The following is a 19,331-nucleotide window of genomic DNA, read 5'->3' on the forward strand; positions in this document are numbered from 1 at the left end:
ATGTTTTACCATAATGATGTACAAAAATAAATAAAACCATTTTTAAATTGTATACATATAGTTTTATTTAACAATGATTATTATTGTTCGTACCATTTACTTTTTACTTTCTGCGCACTTGAACCTGCAACCAGTTTACTCTTGTACTTATTGACTAAATCTGAAAAATTCTTATCGCTCCTATTCTCCGACATGACCCTCTTCTTCTTCTTCTCACTCGTGTTCTGTTTCTGCTTAGGCTGCTTGATCTTCTCTTTAGCGCCGACCATTTTTTTCTGATTGGTGATCTTCTTCAGTCGCTTTTCCTGTTTCACATTCTCCTTGTGCATATTTGCTTGCATTTTTAGCTTATATCTATTTCTCATCTTTGACAACTTGCCAGGTTTTGCCGTCTCACCGACAAACCCTTCTTCATGTTCGGCATTTTTAAAATCATTTTGATTTTGAGGTTTATAATTACCTTTCGGTTTATTTTTCGGCTTCATTATTTTATTTGAACTATATTCTTTTCTATCTATGGAACCATTCGCAAATTTATTCTTATTGTATTTATTATTGCCTTTATTATTAAATGCTTCCGGAGCTTTCTCAAACTTTTCATTATTTTCTGGCCTATATAATCTATGCAGTGGATTTTTTATTTTTGATTTTTCCAATCTCTTTTTCCTTGCATTAATAACAGCTTTATCTTCAATAGAAAATGACACAATAGGCCGCTAAAAATATAGAAAACATTATAAAAAAAAAAAACTTGTACAATTAAATCAACATACATAATATACTATTATAGAAAGTCATACATTATTGGGATCAAACACTGACGGATTATTATTCAAACGCCTCAAACACGTCAGAGCATCTTCGTGCTTCGTAAACATGACGAAACCATAACCTTTCGACCTAAAACCGAAAACACGTATAAAAATACATACAAAAAAAACGATTGACACAATAAAATGCATATAATTAAGTACATATGTTTTCCGTCTGCATCCAATGGTCCTTTGATATGCTTCATTATTCGACACTCCTTCAAACAATACGGCTTAACGTTCGTCATCTCAATGCAAACCCTTCGAAGGTCGACATCAGTGAAATGTGGCGGTATATTATGAATGTTAAGTCGATATACAGATATAAATCTAAAAAAAATATATACATACAGTCAAATATACACTAAAATAATTATAAATAAACAATCGATATATGTATACCGATTCAAGTTCCGAAGCATTTGAGATTTGCTTTGCTCCAACGCTAAACGTTTAGCCATGTCTGATGTCGATACTCCTTGGGCGGCTTTGCTGTTCGCCAAAATTACTAGAAAAATATATAAACGTTATACAAAGCAAACCTATTTTTCTTTTTTATTACATACTCTAGTGTTGTGCTCGTATAAATTACAGATTAAATGAAATAATGAAATATTAAGCAAATAAATATGTCGATTTAAATGTAAAAATGTGTATACATACATCCTTCTTTGATGAGATATAAATGCCTAGCGTCTTTAGGTTGTTTAGATTTATTACTATCCTTTGTAGCTCGGTCTCGGTACATAGCAGGAAGTGGTTGCACAGTCTGATCGTGTAGAAGGAGTCGTTCAGGTGCTGCGCTCAGAAATATGTCGGCATCTTCCTTGGACTGTATGAATAATGTATTAAATTATAGTATATTACATTATATTATATATGTATGCAATGACATTTTGAAAATTAGAGTAAAAACCTTGAATCTAACGAATGCAGATCCTTTTGAATGTTCGGTGAGTTTGTCGACACAGACTAGAGCGTAGTTGATTTCGCCGAACTGCTTGGCAAACTCTTCCAAGTCTTCGTTGGTGACGCTGAACGATACGTTTTTCAGGAATATAGTACGACCATCTTCTGCATCATTTGCCGACACCCTGGAGATAAAGAAACATTTATTAAAAATCAAAGTAAGTAATGATTTTACGACTAAAGATTAAGCGATGGTGCAAAATATTGTACACAGTTTGTAATACAATTTATATGATATCGAAAAAGTGCAAAAAGCATTTCTTCGTTTTCTTTATAAGAAAGAGTATGGGTACTACCCATATCTCTATCCTACTCCTTTCCTTTTGGGCATGCTTGGGTATAATTCCCTTGAACTTCGGAGAAACTTCTCGTTAATTCGTTTCGTTCTCCAGCTATTGCGTGGTAATACGTCATGCCCGTTGTTGCTGGAACAGTTCGGACTTTATGTCCCTAATAATTATGTGCGTGGTAGACATCAACATTTGATGGTTGTACCTGCTGGTCGCACAGTCCTTTTTCGAAAGGCTCCTATTCCAAGAACTATTCGATTTCTCAATGAAATCGTTGCTGCTGTCCCTGAATGTGATATTTTCCACCTTGGGGAGCGTAGATTATCGGATATTATTTTAACATATTTATCTGGTAACCTGCGCTCATCATTACTTTCTTAATTTGAATGTGATGTATGAGTGGAATCTTAATCTACTCTCTTCCATTTGGGCCTCGCTGTGATTTTATTTTTTATTCATATTTTGTTTTATTTTATTTTACTTTTTCTTTCTCCTTTGTACATTTTTATATACTATTTTAATTTTGTTCAGTATAAACAAAGAATGGGATTTATAGATTTTATTTTTGGTTTTTACACTTTTGTTATTTTTTTTTCCTCTCTGAATGATGTATTATTTTCCTTTTGTTACTTTTTTTTTTTAATTTTATTTTACCATGTTTTCTGCTTTTGCTTTTTTCCTTTATTTACAGTTTACTTGTTTTTATATCATGTTTTTATATATTTTTCAATTGTAGGCCATTGTGGCGCATTAGGTTCTTCCTGTAATGCCACAATGGTCCAAAACTTTTAAATAAATAAATAAATGATGAAACGGTAAAAGCCTGAATTCTCGACAGGACGGAGATCGCTAGGTCGGAAAGGAGGCTCAGTCGACCCGTTCCTTCATGTGATTGGCTACTCTTTGCGATGCCAATAGTATTGCCGTGCCCTGAATTAACTCGACTTTTACCTGATGAAGTACTCCGACATATACCGCATATAATTTCGGATGGTTGGGCAGCGTACGGAAATATTCCACATATTGCTAATGGAATATACACGCATTCGTTTGTGGTTCAATACAAATGCATCTAAATATGAATCAAAATGGGTACGCGTTCTGCCAAATTGACGCTTCATCTTTCTTTTTACACGCATCCACATATTTTCCACATTTTGCGTATGTATTTCACTCTCATTTGGATCCACGAAATTATCCTGGTGAACCACTTTTACCAGAATTCGGAATATTTCCGTACACTTCCCGACCGTCCGAAATTATATGCGAACCTGGCAGTATATGTCGGAGTATATCATCAGGTAAAAGTCGAGTTAATTCAGGGCACGGCAATACTATTGGCATCGCAAAGAGTAGCTAATCACAGGAAGGAATGGGTCGACCGAGAGCCTCCTTTCCGACCTAGCGGTCTCCGTCCTGTCGAGAATTCAGACTTTTACCGATGAAACAACTAGATTGTTAACCGTTTGCCTGCAGCCGTCTTCTATGGAAGCTTTGGGCGACAAGTCTGTAGCGCGGCTGTCTTCCATAGAATTTCTGAACTTTGCACGGGATTTTGAGCCTTATATGCGCCTATTTCAACTGTTTTAAGGTTCAAAATTGGTTGAATATATTACTGAGAGTTGAATGCCATCTATTCAATTTGCTTAAAATGAATATATACCAGTCAAAAATTAGTTTTTTGTGGAACCATACTGAAACCTCGTCTATGTGACGTCACGTCTTCATACAATTATGAAGAATGATTATTTGACAATTAATCCAAAACTACGAGATATATTATGTATTTTATTGCTTAAAATAATACTTTATGTGTTAATTAACATATCTGGTTACTTTAGTAAATATTAAAATCTGTATTTAAGGTCGAAAACTCGATTGCCAAATTCGCGAAAAAGGTGCCGTGTACAGGGCTTGTTCGCTATATTTATTGCCGCGGGCAAAGGGTTAACTAGTCGTATATAAATAAAGGTTTTGAATGAATTGATAAATATTACTCACTTAAGATTGCTTTCAGTTTGAGGCTCTTCTTTAATTTCCATGTCATCATCGGAATCAGCACCACTTTGTGCATCTTCGGAATCGCCATCACTTTGTGCATCTTCAGAATCGGCTTCATCATCAACCTCATCATCTAAAAATTTAAATATACTGATTATAAATGCAAAAAATCGGAAGAAAACAAAAAAACACTGAACATCATAAGATAACAAACCACTATGTTCTCCGTCAGATTCTTCTTTAATATTCATATCACTATTATCCAATACAATATTTTCTTTTTCATCTTCGGATTCTTCCGGCTCTGACTTTACATCGTTTTGCAAATATTTCAATTCGTCTTCTTTCTCAGTGATATGAGACATGTATTTGTTTTTAGCGATAGCCCAATCTACATGGATAGCTCTTCCTATATGATAGAAACAGTTAGTAAAAAAATATATTCCTACATAATTCAACATAAATTAGACAAATTGCATACCTAAATACGGTTTCGCGTTAGTTTCTAATATGGCTTTAGTTGCCATATGAACAGTTTTGAACTGTACAAAACCGCAACCTACTAAATAACCATTGGGTTTTTTCAATAAAGTAACTTCTGAGATTTCACCAAACGGTTCAAAATGTTTTTTCAACGTTTCTTCCGTCGCTTTAAAAGATATATTTCTTACGATCAATCTAGCTTTTCTAAGCACTTTACTTTTTTTAACGGTTTCTTCAGCAACCGGATCATCTTTTTTGCCTTTAAATTCACGCTCTAAAATACAATTCATATTTAATAAGTTCTATATAAACAATCATCAATTACATAAACTGTGCAAAATATTTACTTTGTTTTCGAATGTTTTGCTTCTCGGAATTCTTTTGCGTCATATCATCGTCGACTGCATCATTAGTTGGTTCTGCTTCTGTTTTGGCTTCCGTCGTCGTAATATCGGATTTAATATCTTCATTCCTTTTCGCAACAAATGCTTCTTTGGGAAGGGCCCAATCGATTTGAAGCGAACGTCCTATTATAAGCATGAAAATTACGTTTGTTTTAATATAATCTACATATATATTTTAATTTTAATGTACATGTTTTGTATTTACCCAAAAATGGTTGTCCATTTCTGCTTTCAAGTCCTTGTTTAGCTTCTTCTAAATTTTCATATTGAATGAAACCGCAACCGACGAGATCGCCGTTGGGACGTTTAGGTAAGGTTATTTCTGCGATTTTACCGTAAGCTTCAAAATGTTGCTTCAAGACAGCTTCGGTTGTTTTGAACGACAAATTTCGAACAACCAATCGTGCATTTGTATCGAAGAGTGGTTTCAAATTTTTTTTCCCTTTGCCTTTAAACGGTTTTTTGCCCTTTAAAGGTTTGCCTTTATTTTTAAATTGCTGCTTATCTAAAAACACACACATGTTCAATCATAAACTGCGTTTCATTTTCCGTCAGGTGTAACCTCATCTGTCGATGAGGTTATGTTTACAAACATACACATGGTTATCACTCTGTATTGTAAATAATTATATGAAATATTATAAATTAGAATAGAAACTTACTTTTAGCCATTTTATGTAACAGATATGTGACAAATCACATAGAAAAATAAATTAAACAAGTATACAACACAACGTGTGACAAGCGCACATGTCAAAACGTCAAAACGCTTAATAGTGATACCAGTCAAAAACGTCAAAGATAGTGATACCAGTGATAAAAATTAATTATTCAATCGATAAATTCTAGGATGCGATTTAGGACCATACAATTATGAAAGAAGATAAATGGTAACGAAAAGTGCGCGCTATTATTTTCTAACACGTCTAGATCAGTGTTACTAAAATTATGGTACGCGGTCCATTAAGGTCTGTTCATACTTAACAGCACTGCACGACTTCAGCACTGCACGACTCCGTTTCAAATATGTAATTTTATTACATTTCTATTCATATCTACTTACACGTCGCGGTCACGTCACGTTCACAGCACTTTGGTCGAGTGCAAGGCAAAATCGGCTTACTTATACATTACAGGCCATGACGATACGGCACAATATTACTTACGTCGTATTGTCTAGTACTTACAATATGAATGCACACACGTGCATACGTAGCTACGCGTCAGAATAGAAGTCAGCAAAAATGTTTCGGCGTTTAATCGAACGAAAAATTATGCAAAATCGCGATTTTATTGAAAGAAGCTCAAGAAGGCAATAAAAAAGCACGGAGGCGTTTTGATGTGCATCCCATGTTAAAAAATAGAAAAACCGAAGGAGAGTTTTGGACACTGTATAAGGATCTTGTGGATGATGGACAAATTTTTTTTAAATATTTCCGTAAAAAATTTAAATTTTTTTTAAATATTTGCGCCAAAACCATGTCGAAAGATTGAACAGCTGTCAACGTATCGGATACGATACGTTGACGGATGTTGCTGTAAGGTATGAACAGGAAATGTTGGGTACTGCTGTAAGCCTGCCGTGGCGTAAACGTGACGGTTGGTATGAATATACCCATACAAAATGTACCAAAGAATACTTTTCGTACGGCCGGATACCTGCTGAAGTCGGTACGTGCTGACTAGGTATGAACAGACCTTTACTGGTCTGTGCACCGGCGATAGCCGGTCCGTGAGCAAAGAAGTAAATAAAAAATTAAAACAATAGCTTATGATAACGTTGCATCATCTCATCCATTTCATATAATAAATTATATAAAGACATGCCCTACAAATTCGAGATTATTCCGAATACTATGCTAAGATATAGGCGCGGATTATAAACGATTATTATCGCATGCTGCCATACGTTAGTTGTCAAGGGATAACATAGGCGGATCCAGAAAATGGTCAAGGAGGGGGCCATTTTGAAATTACAATATATGTAAATAATAGTAGATATGATACTTACATTGTAGTTATTTTTTTAAAAGAAAACTACTATGATGTAAAACCCCATTCAGGAAAAATGTGTTAATAAATTAAAAGAATGTGAAAGAAATGTTTTTCAATTAATATTTACAAAAATATAAATCCGTTATAAATAATATAATATATATTTAAATATGAAAAATTTACAGTATATATGAAATTAAATTCGTCCCAAGGGGAGGGGGGGGGGGGGCATGGCACCCACGGCATTTTACTACTTATATTTAATACTATTTTTATTTGTTATATGAACAAATTTTCACTTATATACATACATAAACTTTTTATTTAAAAATATAATGCTGGTCCGTGAGAATTACTGAAAAATATATGCTGGTCCGCCAACTGAAATAGTTTGAGTAGCACTGGTCTAGATGGCTTCTAACATTTTTGTTTTTACACCAATTGTATTGGATAATAGTCGTCTCTTCATTAATTAACATCTACTCTGCTATCTCACAACGAATTACATATGGCGACCTCTTTCTCCCTCCCCTCCACTATCTCTGATAATTTCTCCACGCATGCCCAAACGTACGTGCTAATCTAATTTCAATCAATGTTCTCTGGTTAACATTAACACCAGTCAGCCACCCTTTGGTTTCATTCACGTCAATTTGCAATATCTTTGTCATACTAACGGGAACTTGAGTGCCATATCCGTATTCCGTATTTGCAATTTTCTTGACAATGACTGTCGTCGTGTACGCAATCGCAATGTGTGAAATAATCCGTTTACAACATGAATCGCTTTACCACTTTCAGGACTCGGGTGTAATCAGTTTTCATTTTAATTCATGTTTTACTTGTATTGATTTTTTGAAAATTTATTTGGCAATGAATAGCTCGAAAAATTGTTACGGAAATCGACTTTTTTTGGAAAGGCCAGCGCTATACTGCACGGAATTTCCATTGCCGATCTTCCGCAGCGGAACGTTTATACATTTGATTGCATAAATTTATGTAGTATTATCGAATACACCACGCGGAAAATCAGTTTTTCCGTTGGTGGATCACTCGCACCGGCGTCTGTTCAGTTCACCGCGCAGTGTTCTTCCGTCAACTACAGATCGGCAATGTCGCATTACATGGTTTCTAAGGCTATTGCTACACTGCACGGAAATTCCGTAGCCGAACTTACGTCGCGATAAATCCGCAACCGAACAGAGCGCCACACTTAATATTCAGTGGCAGATTGTCAGTCGTTACTTGGACTATACGGGGGTGTGCATGTAAAATGGACCCTATAGAAACGATAGCTATCTATGAAGCTTTAGAATAAGACAAAATAAAAAGTGTCAAACATCTTGTACGTGTGCACGCGACGCGGACTGTCCGCCGAATGTGACACGTTGCATAAGCAACCATGCAATGCGACATTACCGATCTGTCGCTGACGGAAAAACAGCGCGTGGTGGACCGAAGAGACGCCGTACACTGGTTGAAATTAATAAAATATCTAAAAATATTGATAAAAAGGACTCTAACTATGTATTAAAAATACTACTACTAAAAAGTTATTAATATTAAACTAAAGTTGTGCAAAAAAATAATGCATACTTGTAGATGAAAATTCCAGTTTTAAAATAAAAAAATTCACTTAAGAACTTTGAAAGCAGTGCGTTCACTTTAACGTTTAAAACGAGACTAATTCAGGTGACAAATATTGCTGTCACAAAAACTTTTTTTGTGAGCGATGTGTATTTTATTTATTAAGCAGACATAGAAATTATGCTTTCTCAGGAACTACTTGTTTATTTTATACTGAGAAATGCAACAATTATTGGGATTTACATCTACTTCGATTTGAACTTTTGCACACATAGACTATCAATTTCAACCAGTGTGCGCCGGTGCGAGCGTTCCGCCAACGGAACAACCGATCTTCCGCATAGTGTGTCCGATAATACTAAATTAAATGCAATCACATGTTTTGACGTTCCGAAGCGGAAGATCGGTAGCGGAATTTCCGCGCAGTGTAGCGTAAGCCTTAGAAGTGATAGCTCCAAAGATAGGTTGAAAGAGTCGTCGATTACGCAGCGCTCTACCGGTCTCAGGAGCCCAAAACTTAAGCTCTGATAAAATCGAAGGATTGTCAACAACTCCATTTAAAACTCCAAAGAAGTATTTGGAAATGGCAACAATCCTTCTAGAAGCTAGAGAATTAAAGCCCAAGGTACCTTGCAGAAACGCTGTGGGAAATAAATACGGATAATACCCATACATTTTCAAGTATAGGTATCGTAGAAATTTCTTCTGGACTCTTTCTATCCCAAGACCCAAACTCCAATATGCTCCGGACAAGCTAACAATAAAGTAACACCATTATATTCAGATCTTGGAAGTAGTGAGAATTGCGCAGAACAAATCCAAGCATTTTGGTAGCCCTACAGCACATATCTGAAATATGAGTCGAAAATTTGAAGTCACTCCTAAACAGTATACCATGATCAACAGTTGAGTCAGTTCTTATTCTCTTAGAACAATAATAGTTGGCAAATTTTGAACTAACTCTACAGCCCTGGAAAAAATCATGTTTAGGGATAAAATCGATAATTATGAAAATGAAAATTTTTAATTATTCTTGTTCTAAGAAAATATTTTCAACCCACATCACTTTGTATATCATTATGGAGCTATAACTTTCATAGGGTCCAATTTACGTCCGCACCCAATATAATCCGAGTAACGATTGATAATCTGCCACGGAATATTAAATGTGGCACTTTGTTCAGTTGCAGATTTATCGTGACATATATATGTTCGGTGACGGGATTTCCGTGCAGTGTGGCGGTAGCCTTATCGAACACACTACGCGGAAAATTGATTGTTCCGTTGGCAGAAAGCACTGGCGTCTGTTCGGTCAACTGCGTACTGTTGTTCCGTCAGTGACTGATCGGCAACGTCGCATTGAATGGTTTCTTATTCAACGCGTCACATTCGGCGGACAGTCCGCGTTGCGTGCGCACCTACATATAAGATGTTTGACACTGAAAGATTTATTTTAGAGGTGCGGAATAGAGTTTGCCTTTGGGATTCAAGAGAAAAATCTTTTAGTGACAGGACGGAAAAGAAACAAGCATGGGAAGAAATAGGAAAAATATTGTACGCCAGTTGGGAAGATGAGAAAGAAAGAAAACAGCAAGAATTTGGTGAGTTTGTTTTTTTTTTTATTGATTTATGTACAATATAATTACACTGAGCAACAAAAAAAAATACCAGAGCGGAGACTAGCCAATCTTTACTAAGTTTGACCCACTGAATTCGAATATGATATTGATTTTTGTTGGTGGGCGATCGTTTACGAGATATGAGCGTTTAAAAAAATCCGCGATTTTTACAGTTTTTTGGCTTTTGCGGTCTTTAACTCAAAATTTAGGATTGTTACGCTCAAAGTGAGTATTGGAATCAATAGTCAGATATTTTTCCTATTAATTTTTATATTTCATTGCTTTAAAATACTTCTAATCAATTGTCTAGCGAATTTTAAAAGTCAAAAATATATTTTTTTTTACGGATTTTTTTCTCGTGCTATTTTTCATTTATTTGGCAAATTTTTTATTTCACCACGTTTATAAGGATTGGCTTTCTATCTCAATATTTTTATCTAAACGTACTAACTAAAGCGGTAATTGCAATTTAAATGCTTTCGTTGTATATATGGTTGTATCGCGTAATATGTTAGGGCAAGCGAGATGGCATATAATCCACCTCACAGAGTACAGCGGTCGGACTACAAAAGATCACCCACCAACAAAAATCAATATCATATTCGAATTCAGTGGGTCAAACTTAGTAAAGATTGGCTAGTCTCCGCTCTGGTAACTCAAAAACGTGATTTTTTGTTGCTCAGTGTTATTAGGTATGAACTTAGATATTACGTATGCGGTTCTTCTATATCTCATTTCGATGAAACGTCGTTGTTCCAAATTCAATCAACTATTTGGAATGTCTCTGGTCACCTCTTCGGGGATTAAGGTCGTGATGATTAGAGTACGGACCCAAAGCGCGCCGCTCATTGTTCAATTTTTGTAAATGCTTCGTAAAAATAGGTTCGGCAAACCTTTAACAATGCATTTACAACATTTGAACAACGAACGGCACCCTGGTTATCCGGGCTTTAGTGATGATATGTATTACGTTGTCGTTTAGCCCTTTGAGTGCTGACGTCTTTTCTGTTAAAAGCCCGCCACGCTGAAAATTTCGCCAACATTTCCAACTAGAATTATTTAGAAATCCAATAGAAAGCAGGTATAAAAATGGTAGCTAATCTAAACAAACTCTAGATAACTACCGCCGAGGATTTCGAGTTTTGTAAAGGTGTGTTTAGACTCTAATATGGTTCGGTGATTACTGGTCACAAATTACTCGTCACAAAGTCACTAAAATCTCTATAACGGAACATCTGGCAGCCGAAAAGTCCATCATACTAACGATAACTATCATAGTAACGAGAAATTGAGTGCCAAATATTGTGTATTCGCGATTTTCATGGCAAAAATTGCCTTTGTGACCACCCCAATGTGACGAATAGTCCAATTACCCTCTAATATATCTTGCAACAATATAAAATAAATAAAAGAAGTCTATCAATTAATGTATTTTTTCAAAACTAGTTCCATCTTCTTCATTGTTGTTAAAATGTAATGCTCACAATCTAAATGCCAAGCCACAATATAAAATACTCAGCAGTTGGGGATTTCCATCAGTAAATTCTGCTATGGTTATAAATTCAGAAATTGCGGTGTAAACCAGTCTTTATAAGCGTTGACAAATGAATGACATGGATTACACGACCCATGTTCAATGCATTTTTTTTCAATGCTACCTGGAGGCTTAGCGGGTAGTATTCTTGTTTACTTTGTACATGCTCAAAATACAACGCCTATCGGCGTATTTCAGACCCAACGCCGTTGTTGGCAAAACGCCGTGTTAATTACCTTCAATGTGCCGTCGAAATTTAAAAAATGTATAACAACTTTTCTCTAGAACGAGATAGAAGATGAAATATTTCAGTATTTAAATAAAATTGGATTGCCACTCTAGTGTACCTTCTTCCATGAAATATTTTTTAAATAACTCTCTTATGTTTATTGAATCTGCCAATGGAATAAGTACAATTGAAAAAAAAAATGTTTGTAGTTAAATAGCTTTACCACAAGTTTCTTTTATTATTCCTGCGATAATTGATCTTCAAATTTAAAAATTGTGTGATAATATTTTAAAATTCATTCCTCTTGACAACTACCTGAAACTGAATGTATAATTAAGTAATTTATTTTATTTCAGTGGAAGAACTTCAAAAAAAGTGGAAGCATTTAAGAGACTATCATGTTAAAGAAAAAAAACAAGAAAATACAAGGAGTAGAAGTGCTGCACCTAAGAAACGTAAGAGTTCGTATATTGATTTACTTTGTTTTTTAAATGCTGTGAAAGAATCGCGGATTTCATCTGGTAATATAAGCGCTCCAGTCGACGATTCAATTAATGACTCTACTGAAAATACTTGTGATGAACCATCAACAAATATAAATTCACAACATAAAAATGAGAATTCAGCTTCTAGTAAAATAGATGCAGTTCCAGAGATCTCTCAAACTTCTCGAAAATCTGAAATGACACCCTTTCAACAGAACTTAATTTGTACGATGAATAAAATACAACGACCGCCAAAAGAGGATGATTCTGACACACAATTCTTACTTTCTTTACTACCTCAAATTAAGAGCTTGGATGAAAGGCAAAATTGTGAATTCAGAATGGAGGTCATGAATTCAATTTACAAAATCAAGTATCACAACCCATATAATATGTCCTAAAATCAGTATTATTACGATCAGCCCAGACACAGGACATACGTATGTATCAACACCCACAAACTAAAATTTATCCCACAAGGGCCACTGAAGTTCACTGCTAGAGTTCATACTCATCCTTGTCGAACGTATAGTTATCTGAATTAGTTGAAACTCAAGCATTCAATGACCTGACTCAGCGCACTCAATTGAAGAGGAAATCAACCAAATGTTACACCTGCGGCGCTGCAAAAAAATACGAAAAACTCGCATTTACAACATGATTTTAGATATTTTTCATACAGTTTGTCGAATATCTAAAAGCAAGATGTAAATGCGAGTTTTTCGTATTTTTTTTGGGGTGCTGCAGCGCCTGCAGATACGAGCAGCCGCCACTGAATTGAAGCCGTAATTTTAATAATTAATAATTACAGTAATTTTATTAATTGATAATAAAGTATTTGTTACATATACAATATTGTTTATCTTACCTCAAAGTAGTAGTCAGCCTCTCTTCAAGAGATATATGCAGGGCTTTTTTTGTAAAAAAAAAGGTGCAGGAACTCACTTCTTGTGAAGTTTTTTATTATAAAAATTATAATTCAAATTACATCTTATTGGTCTACACCCTTCGGTCCGCCAGCTTCGAATGATCCACGGTACAAAAGCGCCCAATATTTATACCAATTGGGTACTCTTCGTACAGAGAGATTGGTCGATGGGTTGCGGGACCCCATTGGCCGTTACAATACATATGTATATATTGTAACATAGAGATCAGTTGAGGGCGCTCGTGGACCGTCGCCCTCAACTCCCGAGCCGTCTCCATCGAAGACGCGCCCAGAGATCAGCCATTTTGGATAGCCGTGAGACGGTTGAGTAATCATAACTCCCTCCCCGAGTTCCAACGAGTTCGTCACCTGTATCTCCACGCAGCTTCCTACCCCGTGCGGGTTAACCTTTCCGTGGTAGCCAAGCGCTCCGGAAAGTCCTAGAAGACAGACCAGGTGATCCGAGAGCCAGCTTCACAACAGTTGCACTGCATATATACACGAGACGAGGATTCTAACCAGGAACTTCACGACAACTACAAGACATCTCAGGTTAGCCATTCTGTTCCCTCTGACCCCCACCACGGAACGAACGCACCTGGAAGAACGAACAAACGTATCCCTGTACGCCAGTAACACTCCCAGCGTGAGAGTTGTATTCCCGCGTAAATCACGTCTGTCACAAATTCATAATAATACATTAAACAACGTGGATAGTTCCGTTCAAATCTAGGGGGGGGGGCGGCTACCTACCTCAGCCCCTCCCAAATGACGTTCCTGTGGAATAATCACTGAACCCAGGAAATGATACCTTCCCTTATAGATTTCCTCTTTTTTTACTAACCTCTTCTTACTTCGCTTTCGATTTTTTCGTCCGATTTCGTCTGACGAAATTTGGGTTCTTATTCGATCGTTTTTTTATAAGGCTCTTCTATACAGAGATATGTAATAAGAATAGAGGGGCCTTTACGAATAAATAATTGTTGTCAATTTTACGCGGTACGTCTCTATAAATACGCTACATCGCACGGAATACAATCGGATCAATTTACTTATAAAAATGTATCCCATGTTGTTTATTATGTGTTTTTGAATGTATTGTGCAATCTTTACCGATGCTTGCCCATCTTGCGAGTAATATAAACAAACAGAGAAGTTTTTATCGGACATACGTCGAGCCCCAAGCGTCAAATACGACTGATGCTAAAATTATTTAGATCTGTCCGTGGACAGAATGTCAATTGACAACAAAAGAACACCTAAAGCCACCTCTATTAATATTACATTTCTCTGCTCCCAAATGACGCTCCTGTGGAATAATCACTGAACCCAGGAAATGATACCCTCCCTTATAGGTCTCCTCTTTTTTTACTAGCCTCTTCTTACTTTTCTTTTGATTTTTTTGTCTGATTTCGTCTTACGAAATTTGAGTTCTTATCCGATCGTTTTTTTATAAGGCTCTTCTATATTTCACTTCGCTCATTGTTATTGGAATATGTATTTACTTGAGTTTTTATAATCTTTTTGAGAGGAATGCTTAAGTTCCCAAAAAGTGAATTCACTGTAGATGTTCCAAATGTGTAGTGAGTAGTGACTACACTGGTTCTTTGAAGTGTATGAACGAATATGATCAGTTTGACACTTGTCAGATTGACACTTTGGTAGCTCAGATCGAGATCCGGTTTACTTCTGTGTCTGCGCGCTTAAATTCGTTCTTCAAGTGTGCAGACTACATAATAGGGCTTTGTACAATGGAGTGCAGACTTTGCATTCGTCCTGCTTCACCTCGGTCGTCTGTCTCCGTCCATGACAATTGTCTTCCAGTGTTGCAACGCATTTGGACCTGCTGTAGACTGCAGGTTGGTTACACTTACTTATTATTACAATTATACAACCTATTTCCATCCATTATACATCTTCATATGTATGTAAATCCAGTCTCTTTACTTTACTACATACATACCTTTCTCATTTCCAGGTTATGAGAGACGACGGGTTGCCCGATACGATATGTCTTTCGTGTCATAACAATCTGGAATTGCTAAACATTTTCCGAAACGTTTGTCTTCAAAGTGACAAAGCCTCAAAGCTGCGGTTAAATCAACCTTTGAATATCAGGACGGAACAAGTTTTAATTTGGGGCAATAATTCAAGTATTAATTCCCCACTAAACGTGTGTCACAAACAAAATAAATGTGAATCGAATGCTTTTGAACGGAGTGATACTAAGCCGGTGATTCTCATTCTCATTTTAATAATGTTACACGGGTGTAAAATGATATAATGTTCGTTTTGTTTTTCAGATCCGTGATGATTATCGAGCAGAAATAATTGATATTGAAGTTCCACCAAAAAATTCCGATGAAATATATTCCACACATTCTAGATCGGGCCGTAAAATTAATTCAAAAAATATGTCTGAATTATTGGATCAAAAAAATCCTGCTATATTCAAATGTGGAATTTGTTCAAAATCGTTTCCTTTCAAAAGTAAACTCGTGAGACATGAGACATCTCATTCTGGGTTGAAACCATATAAATGTGATATTTGTTTAAAATCTTTTGCAATACAATCTTACCTCGAGATACATAAAAAATCTCACACTAGAGAAAAACCACACAAATGTGAAATTTGTCTATCATCGTTTGCTACAAAGTGTAGCCTCGTGACACACAAAAGATCTCATTCTGGGGAAAAACCGTACAACTGTGACTATTGTTTAAAATCGTTTGCTAAAAAATCTAATCTTGTTGTACATTTGAGGTTGCATCATAGTGGAGAAAAACCATTATTTGCATGTAAATCTAATAATAAAATATCCCATACTGGGGAGACATCATACAAATGTAATTTTTGTTTAAAATCATTTACTCGAAAGTCTCACTTAGCAATACACGAAAGATCTCATACTGGTAAAAAACCGTACGAATGTGCCATTTGTTTCAAATCTTTTACTCAAAAATCTAATCTGGTTCGGCATAATAGATCTCATACTGAGGAAAAACTATACAAATGTGATATTTGCTTTAAATCGATCACTACTAAAGCTAATCTTGCGACACATAAAAGATCTCACACTGGGGAAAAGCCGTATGAATGTGATATTTGTTTAAAATCATTTGCCGATAAATCTAATCTTGGCACACACATGAAATCTCATTCTGATGTGAAACCGTACAAATGTGTCCTTTGTTTAAAATCGTTTGTTCAAAAAGGCCATTTTGGTTCTCATATGAAATCTCACACTGGGGAAAAACCACACAAATGTGATATTTGTTTGAAATCGTTTACCCACAAATGTACCCTTGCAAGACATGAAAAATGTCATGCTGGGGAAGCCGGACAAATGTAACGTTTGTCCAGAATTATATACCAATAAAATTCTCATTTAAGACATCTGAAATTTCACACTAGAAAATTTAGAATAATTTACAAAACTTATCTTTCAAATATGTATTGTATTGTGATTTCACAGTGTAACGTAGAGATTAGGTGGGTGACGCTCGTGGACCGATGGCTTACAAGCTCTAATCACCTGATCTCTCGTTCGCGCCAAAATGTCCTCGGCGAATGAATAAAACTCATCGACCAATAGTTTACATGTGTATGTATGTATGTGTGTTGTGCCCAACGGGTATAAATATGGGGAACTTTCGGTCTGGATTCCATTCCTACTTGGAGCGCCGACGAGAGTAGACCAATAAACCGCTACTATAACCTTCCTGCGTCTTTCTCCGATTATGGAAGCCCCCTCTTCACGTCCACGCAACAATATTGATAAATGATTTCACAGTAGGTATGTATAATGAAAAATTTACAATTGCAGATATTTTTTGTCTCAAGCAATTAAATGTTTTAAATTTCTATCATTTTGTTAAAAGGCTAAATTAAAAATCTATATATTATGTTATGTGTATGTTATTTGTTAAAATATATATTATACAGTTTCCAATAGCAATTGTATGTGATTGTTTATTAAATAATATTTTTATTTAAATTTGTGTCTATTAATATTGTAGGATATTAATATAAATGATTATAATATGCATCTATGGTTGGTACACATATGTATTAATGTTAAGGTTGGTACCCCCAAGTCTGATCCGGGCGACGGCCAATCGCGTTGTGACGTTTGACCAGGTGCGCTCGCGCATATACGAATAATAAACGTGGATCATTGATTAAGATCGCTTTTACTTGTCTCTCTCTCCTGCAATCCTCCCTACTACCCAGCGGACCCTATAATATTTTATTAAACTAGTGTTGTGCCCGATGAAATGTCATCGTATGCGTGTTGGCATATTAAGTTATTAAATAATAAAAAAAATTGAAAGAAACGTATCGGTCCTGTTTTCAATCCGCACGCGGTTGTATTTTTCAAATACCTTTTAAATATATTTATATTTAATTGTTTAATATGAAAAATGGTAAAAACTACCTACATATAAACAATATAACATCGCCCCCAGCGGCGCCGCTGGGGGCGAAGGCCCCGGTGCCGAAGGCATCGGGGGCAAAGGCGTCGGGGCGTCGGTAATGCACAAAACGTAATTCGTAATTCGTATTCACTTCGTAATTTCTAATTCGTGCATCAATTTCTTTCCGAAACCAGTCGATTCAATATCTTTAACTTTATTTTTAGTCGAGTTTCAATTTCTTTTCGAAACCACCCGTTGAAATCAACGGGCCCAACACTAGTTATCGATAGTGACAGTTGACAGCTGTTCAATCTTTCAACATGGTTTTGGCGCAAATATTTAAATTTTTTAAGGAAATATTTAAAAAAATTTTTGTCCATCATCCACAACCTCCTTATACAGTATCCAAAACTCTCCTTCGGTTTTTCTATTTTTTAACATGGGATGCACATCAAAACGCCTCCGTGCTTTTTTATTGCCTTCTTGAGCTTCTTCTTCCAACAACAACGCGATTATACATAATTTTTCGTTCGATAAACGCCGAAACATTTTTGCTGACTTGTATTCTGACGCGTAGCTACGAATGCACGTGTATGCATTCATATTGTAAGTACTCGACAATACGACGTAAGCAATTGTAGGCGGGGTAGGATGTGTTGACCGTATCCCAGCCTAACGAAACACTGTTGTGCTTGTTTTAATAAAGTTTTATTGTTTGCCTAAATATTGTACAAAGGTATTAGAATATGTGGGCAAAAGTATGTCGTTCAGCGGTCTCTGGATATGGTAGAGTGTCGCTGGCTCGGCATTCGGCTATGTTCAGAAGGTCTCTGGATGCGGCAGTGTGTTGCTGGCTCGTTCGTTCGGCTATGTTCGGAAGGTCTCGGATACGGCAGTGTGTTGCTGGCTCGTTCGTTCGGCTATGTTCGGAAGGTATCTGGATACGGCAGTGTGTTGCTGGCTCGTTCGGCTGGTTGATCTTCCAAGTCCGCGTAGTGTAGTGGTGGCAGGTCAGGAGCTGGATGTCGACTCTCTTGCTGCTGTGTGTCGACGCTTGCTGCTGTGGGTCGACTCTGTGTGTCGATGGGGTAGACTTTTCTGGAACGATTGGCACCGTTCCGCTCGATGTAGTTTAATGGCTGCAGGTGTGCTTCGACTGGTTTGTTTCCGCTCTACTGGTAGGGGTGGAGCTTTCTGGAAGGTTTTGGCAACGTTCCGCTTGAGTTTAGTTTAATGGCTGCAGGTGTGCTTCGACTGGTTTGTTTCCGCTCTACTGGTAGGGGTGGAGCTTTCTAGAAGGTTTTGGGAATGTATTCTGCGTCGCAGTAAATGTCTTGATGGTGACGAGATTCCCACACAATATTGCGCCGTATCGTCATAGCCTGCAATGTATGTATAAGTAAGCCGATTTTGCCTTGCACTCGGCCAAAGTGCTGTGAACGTGACGTGACCGCGACGTGTAGGTAGATATGAATAGAAATGTAATGTAAATGACATATTTTAAATGGAGTCGTGCAGTGCTGAAGCCGTGCAGTGCTATTAAGTATGAACAGACCTTCAATCGGTGCGTCTCATA

At 36.5% G+C, this 19,331-nt stretch overlaps 4 protein-coding genes across 5 annotated transcripts in view; 2 read left to right on the plus strand and 2 right to left on the minus strand.

The window, feature by feature from the left end:
• Positions 1-19,331, minus strand: part of LOC143920396 (uncharacterized) — a 443,610-nt gene that overhangs the window by 249,142 nt on the left and 175,137 nt on the right. The gene's annotated exons all lie outside the window — the stretch shown is intronic.
• On the minus strand, positions 44-5,916 carry LOC143920390 (RNA-binding protein 28). Its single transcript, XM_077443274.1, has 12 exons — positions 5,622-5,916; positions 5,165-5,464; positions 4,903-5,082; positions 4,554-4,829; positions 4,287-4,481; positions 4,073-4,205; positions 1,729-1,906; positions 1,476-1,644; positions 1,215-1,320; positions 975-1,142; positions 801-900; positions 44-716 (listed from the first exon to the last, which is right to left on the minus strand). Exons 1-12 carry the CDS (start codon positions 5,629-5,631, stop codon positions 81-83), a joined length of 2,451 nt encoding a protein of 816 aa, XP_077299400.1. The 5' UTR covers positions 5,632-5,916; the 3' UTR covers positions 44-80.
• LOC143920081 (uncharacterized) lies at positions 9,864-13,256 on the plus strand. Its single transcript, XM_077442783.1, has 2 exons — positions 9,864-10,142; positions 12,280-13,256. The coding sequence occupies exons 1-2, from the start codon at positions 9,905-9,907 to the stop codon at positions 12,807-12,809; spliced, it is 768 nt and encodes a 255-aa protein (XP_077298909.1). The 5' UTR covers positions 9,864-9,904; the 3' UTR covers positions 12,810-13,256.
• On the plus strand, positions 14,782-17,520 carry LOC143919755 (uncharacterized). Of its 2 annotated transcripts, XR_013261267.1 has the most exons (4): positions 14,782-15,195; positions 15,315-15,569; positions 15,640-17,133; positions 17,420-17,520. XR_013261267.1 is itself a non-coding variant. In XM_077442259.1 (3 exons), the coding sequence occupies exons 1-3, from the start codon at positions 14,953-14,955 to the stop codon at positions 16,687-16,689; spliced, it is 1,548 nt and encodes a 515-aa protein (XP_077298385.1). In that variant the 5' UTR covers positions 14,782-14,952; the 3' UTR covers positions 16,690-17,520. The 2 variants fall into 2 exon arrangements, 1 of the variants encoding a protein (XP_077298385.1); XM_077442259.1 differs by having other exon boundaries at positions 15,640-17,520.

This window comes from Arctopsyche grandis, chromosome 12, assembly GCF_051622035.1.
Source record: "Arctopsyche grandis isolate Sample6627 chromosome 12, ASM5162203v2, whole genome shotgun sequence".
In the NCBI taxonomy this organism is placed as follows: domain Eukaryota; kingdom Metazoa; phylum Arthropoda; class Insecta; order Trichoptera; family Hydropsychidae; genus Arctopsyche; species Arctopsyche grandis.

Bases quoted from the DNA above. Each gene is read 5' to 3' on its own strand.
- LOC143919755 (XM_077442259.1), top strand. From the start codon at position 14,953: ATGAACGAATATGATCAGTTTGACACTTGTCAGATTGACACTTTGGTA. The intron at 15,196-15,314 runs GTTGGTTACACT...TCTCATTTCCAG, and splicing joins GGACCTGCTGTAGACTGCAG to GTTATGAGAGACGACGGGTT. The intron at 15,570-15,639 runs GTGATTCTCATT...TTTGTTTTTCAG, and splicing joins AACGGAGTGATACTAAGCCG to ATCCGTGATGATTATCGAGC.
- LOC143920390 (XM_077443274.1), bottom strand. The intron at 1,321-1,475 runs GTATGTATACAC...ATATTTTTCTAG, and splicing joins ATATCTCATCAAAGAAGGAT to TAATTTTGGCGAACAGCAAA. The intron at 717-800 runs GTATGACTTTCT...CTATATTTTTAG, and splicing joins CAGTGTTTGATCCCAATAAT to CGGCCTATTGTGTCATTTTC.
- LOC143920081 (XM_077442783.1), top strand. From the start codon at position 9,905: ATGGTTTCTTATTCAACGCGTCACATTCGGCGGACAGTCCGCGTTGCG. The intron at 10,143-12,279 runs GTGAGTTTGTTT...ATTTTATTTCAG, and splicing joins AAGAAAACAGCAAGAATTTG to TGGAAGAACTTCAAAAAAAG.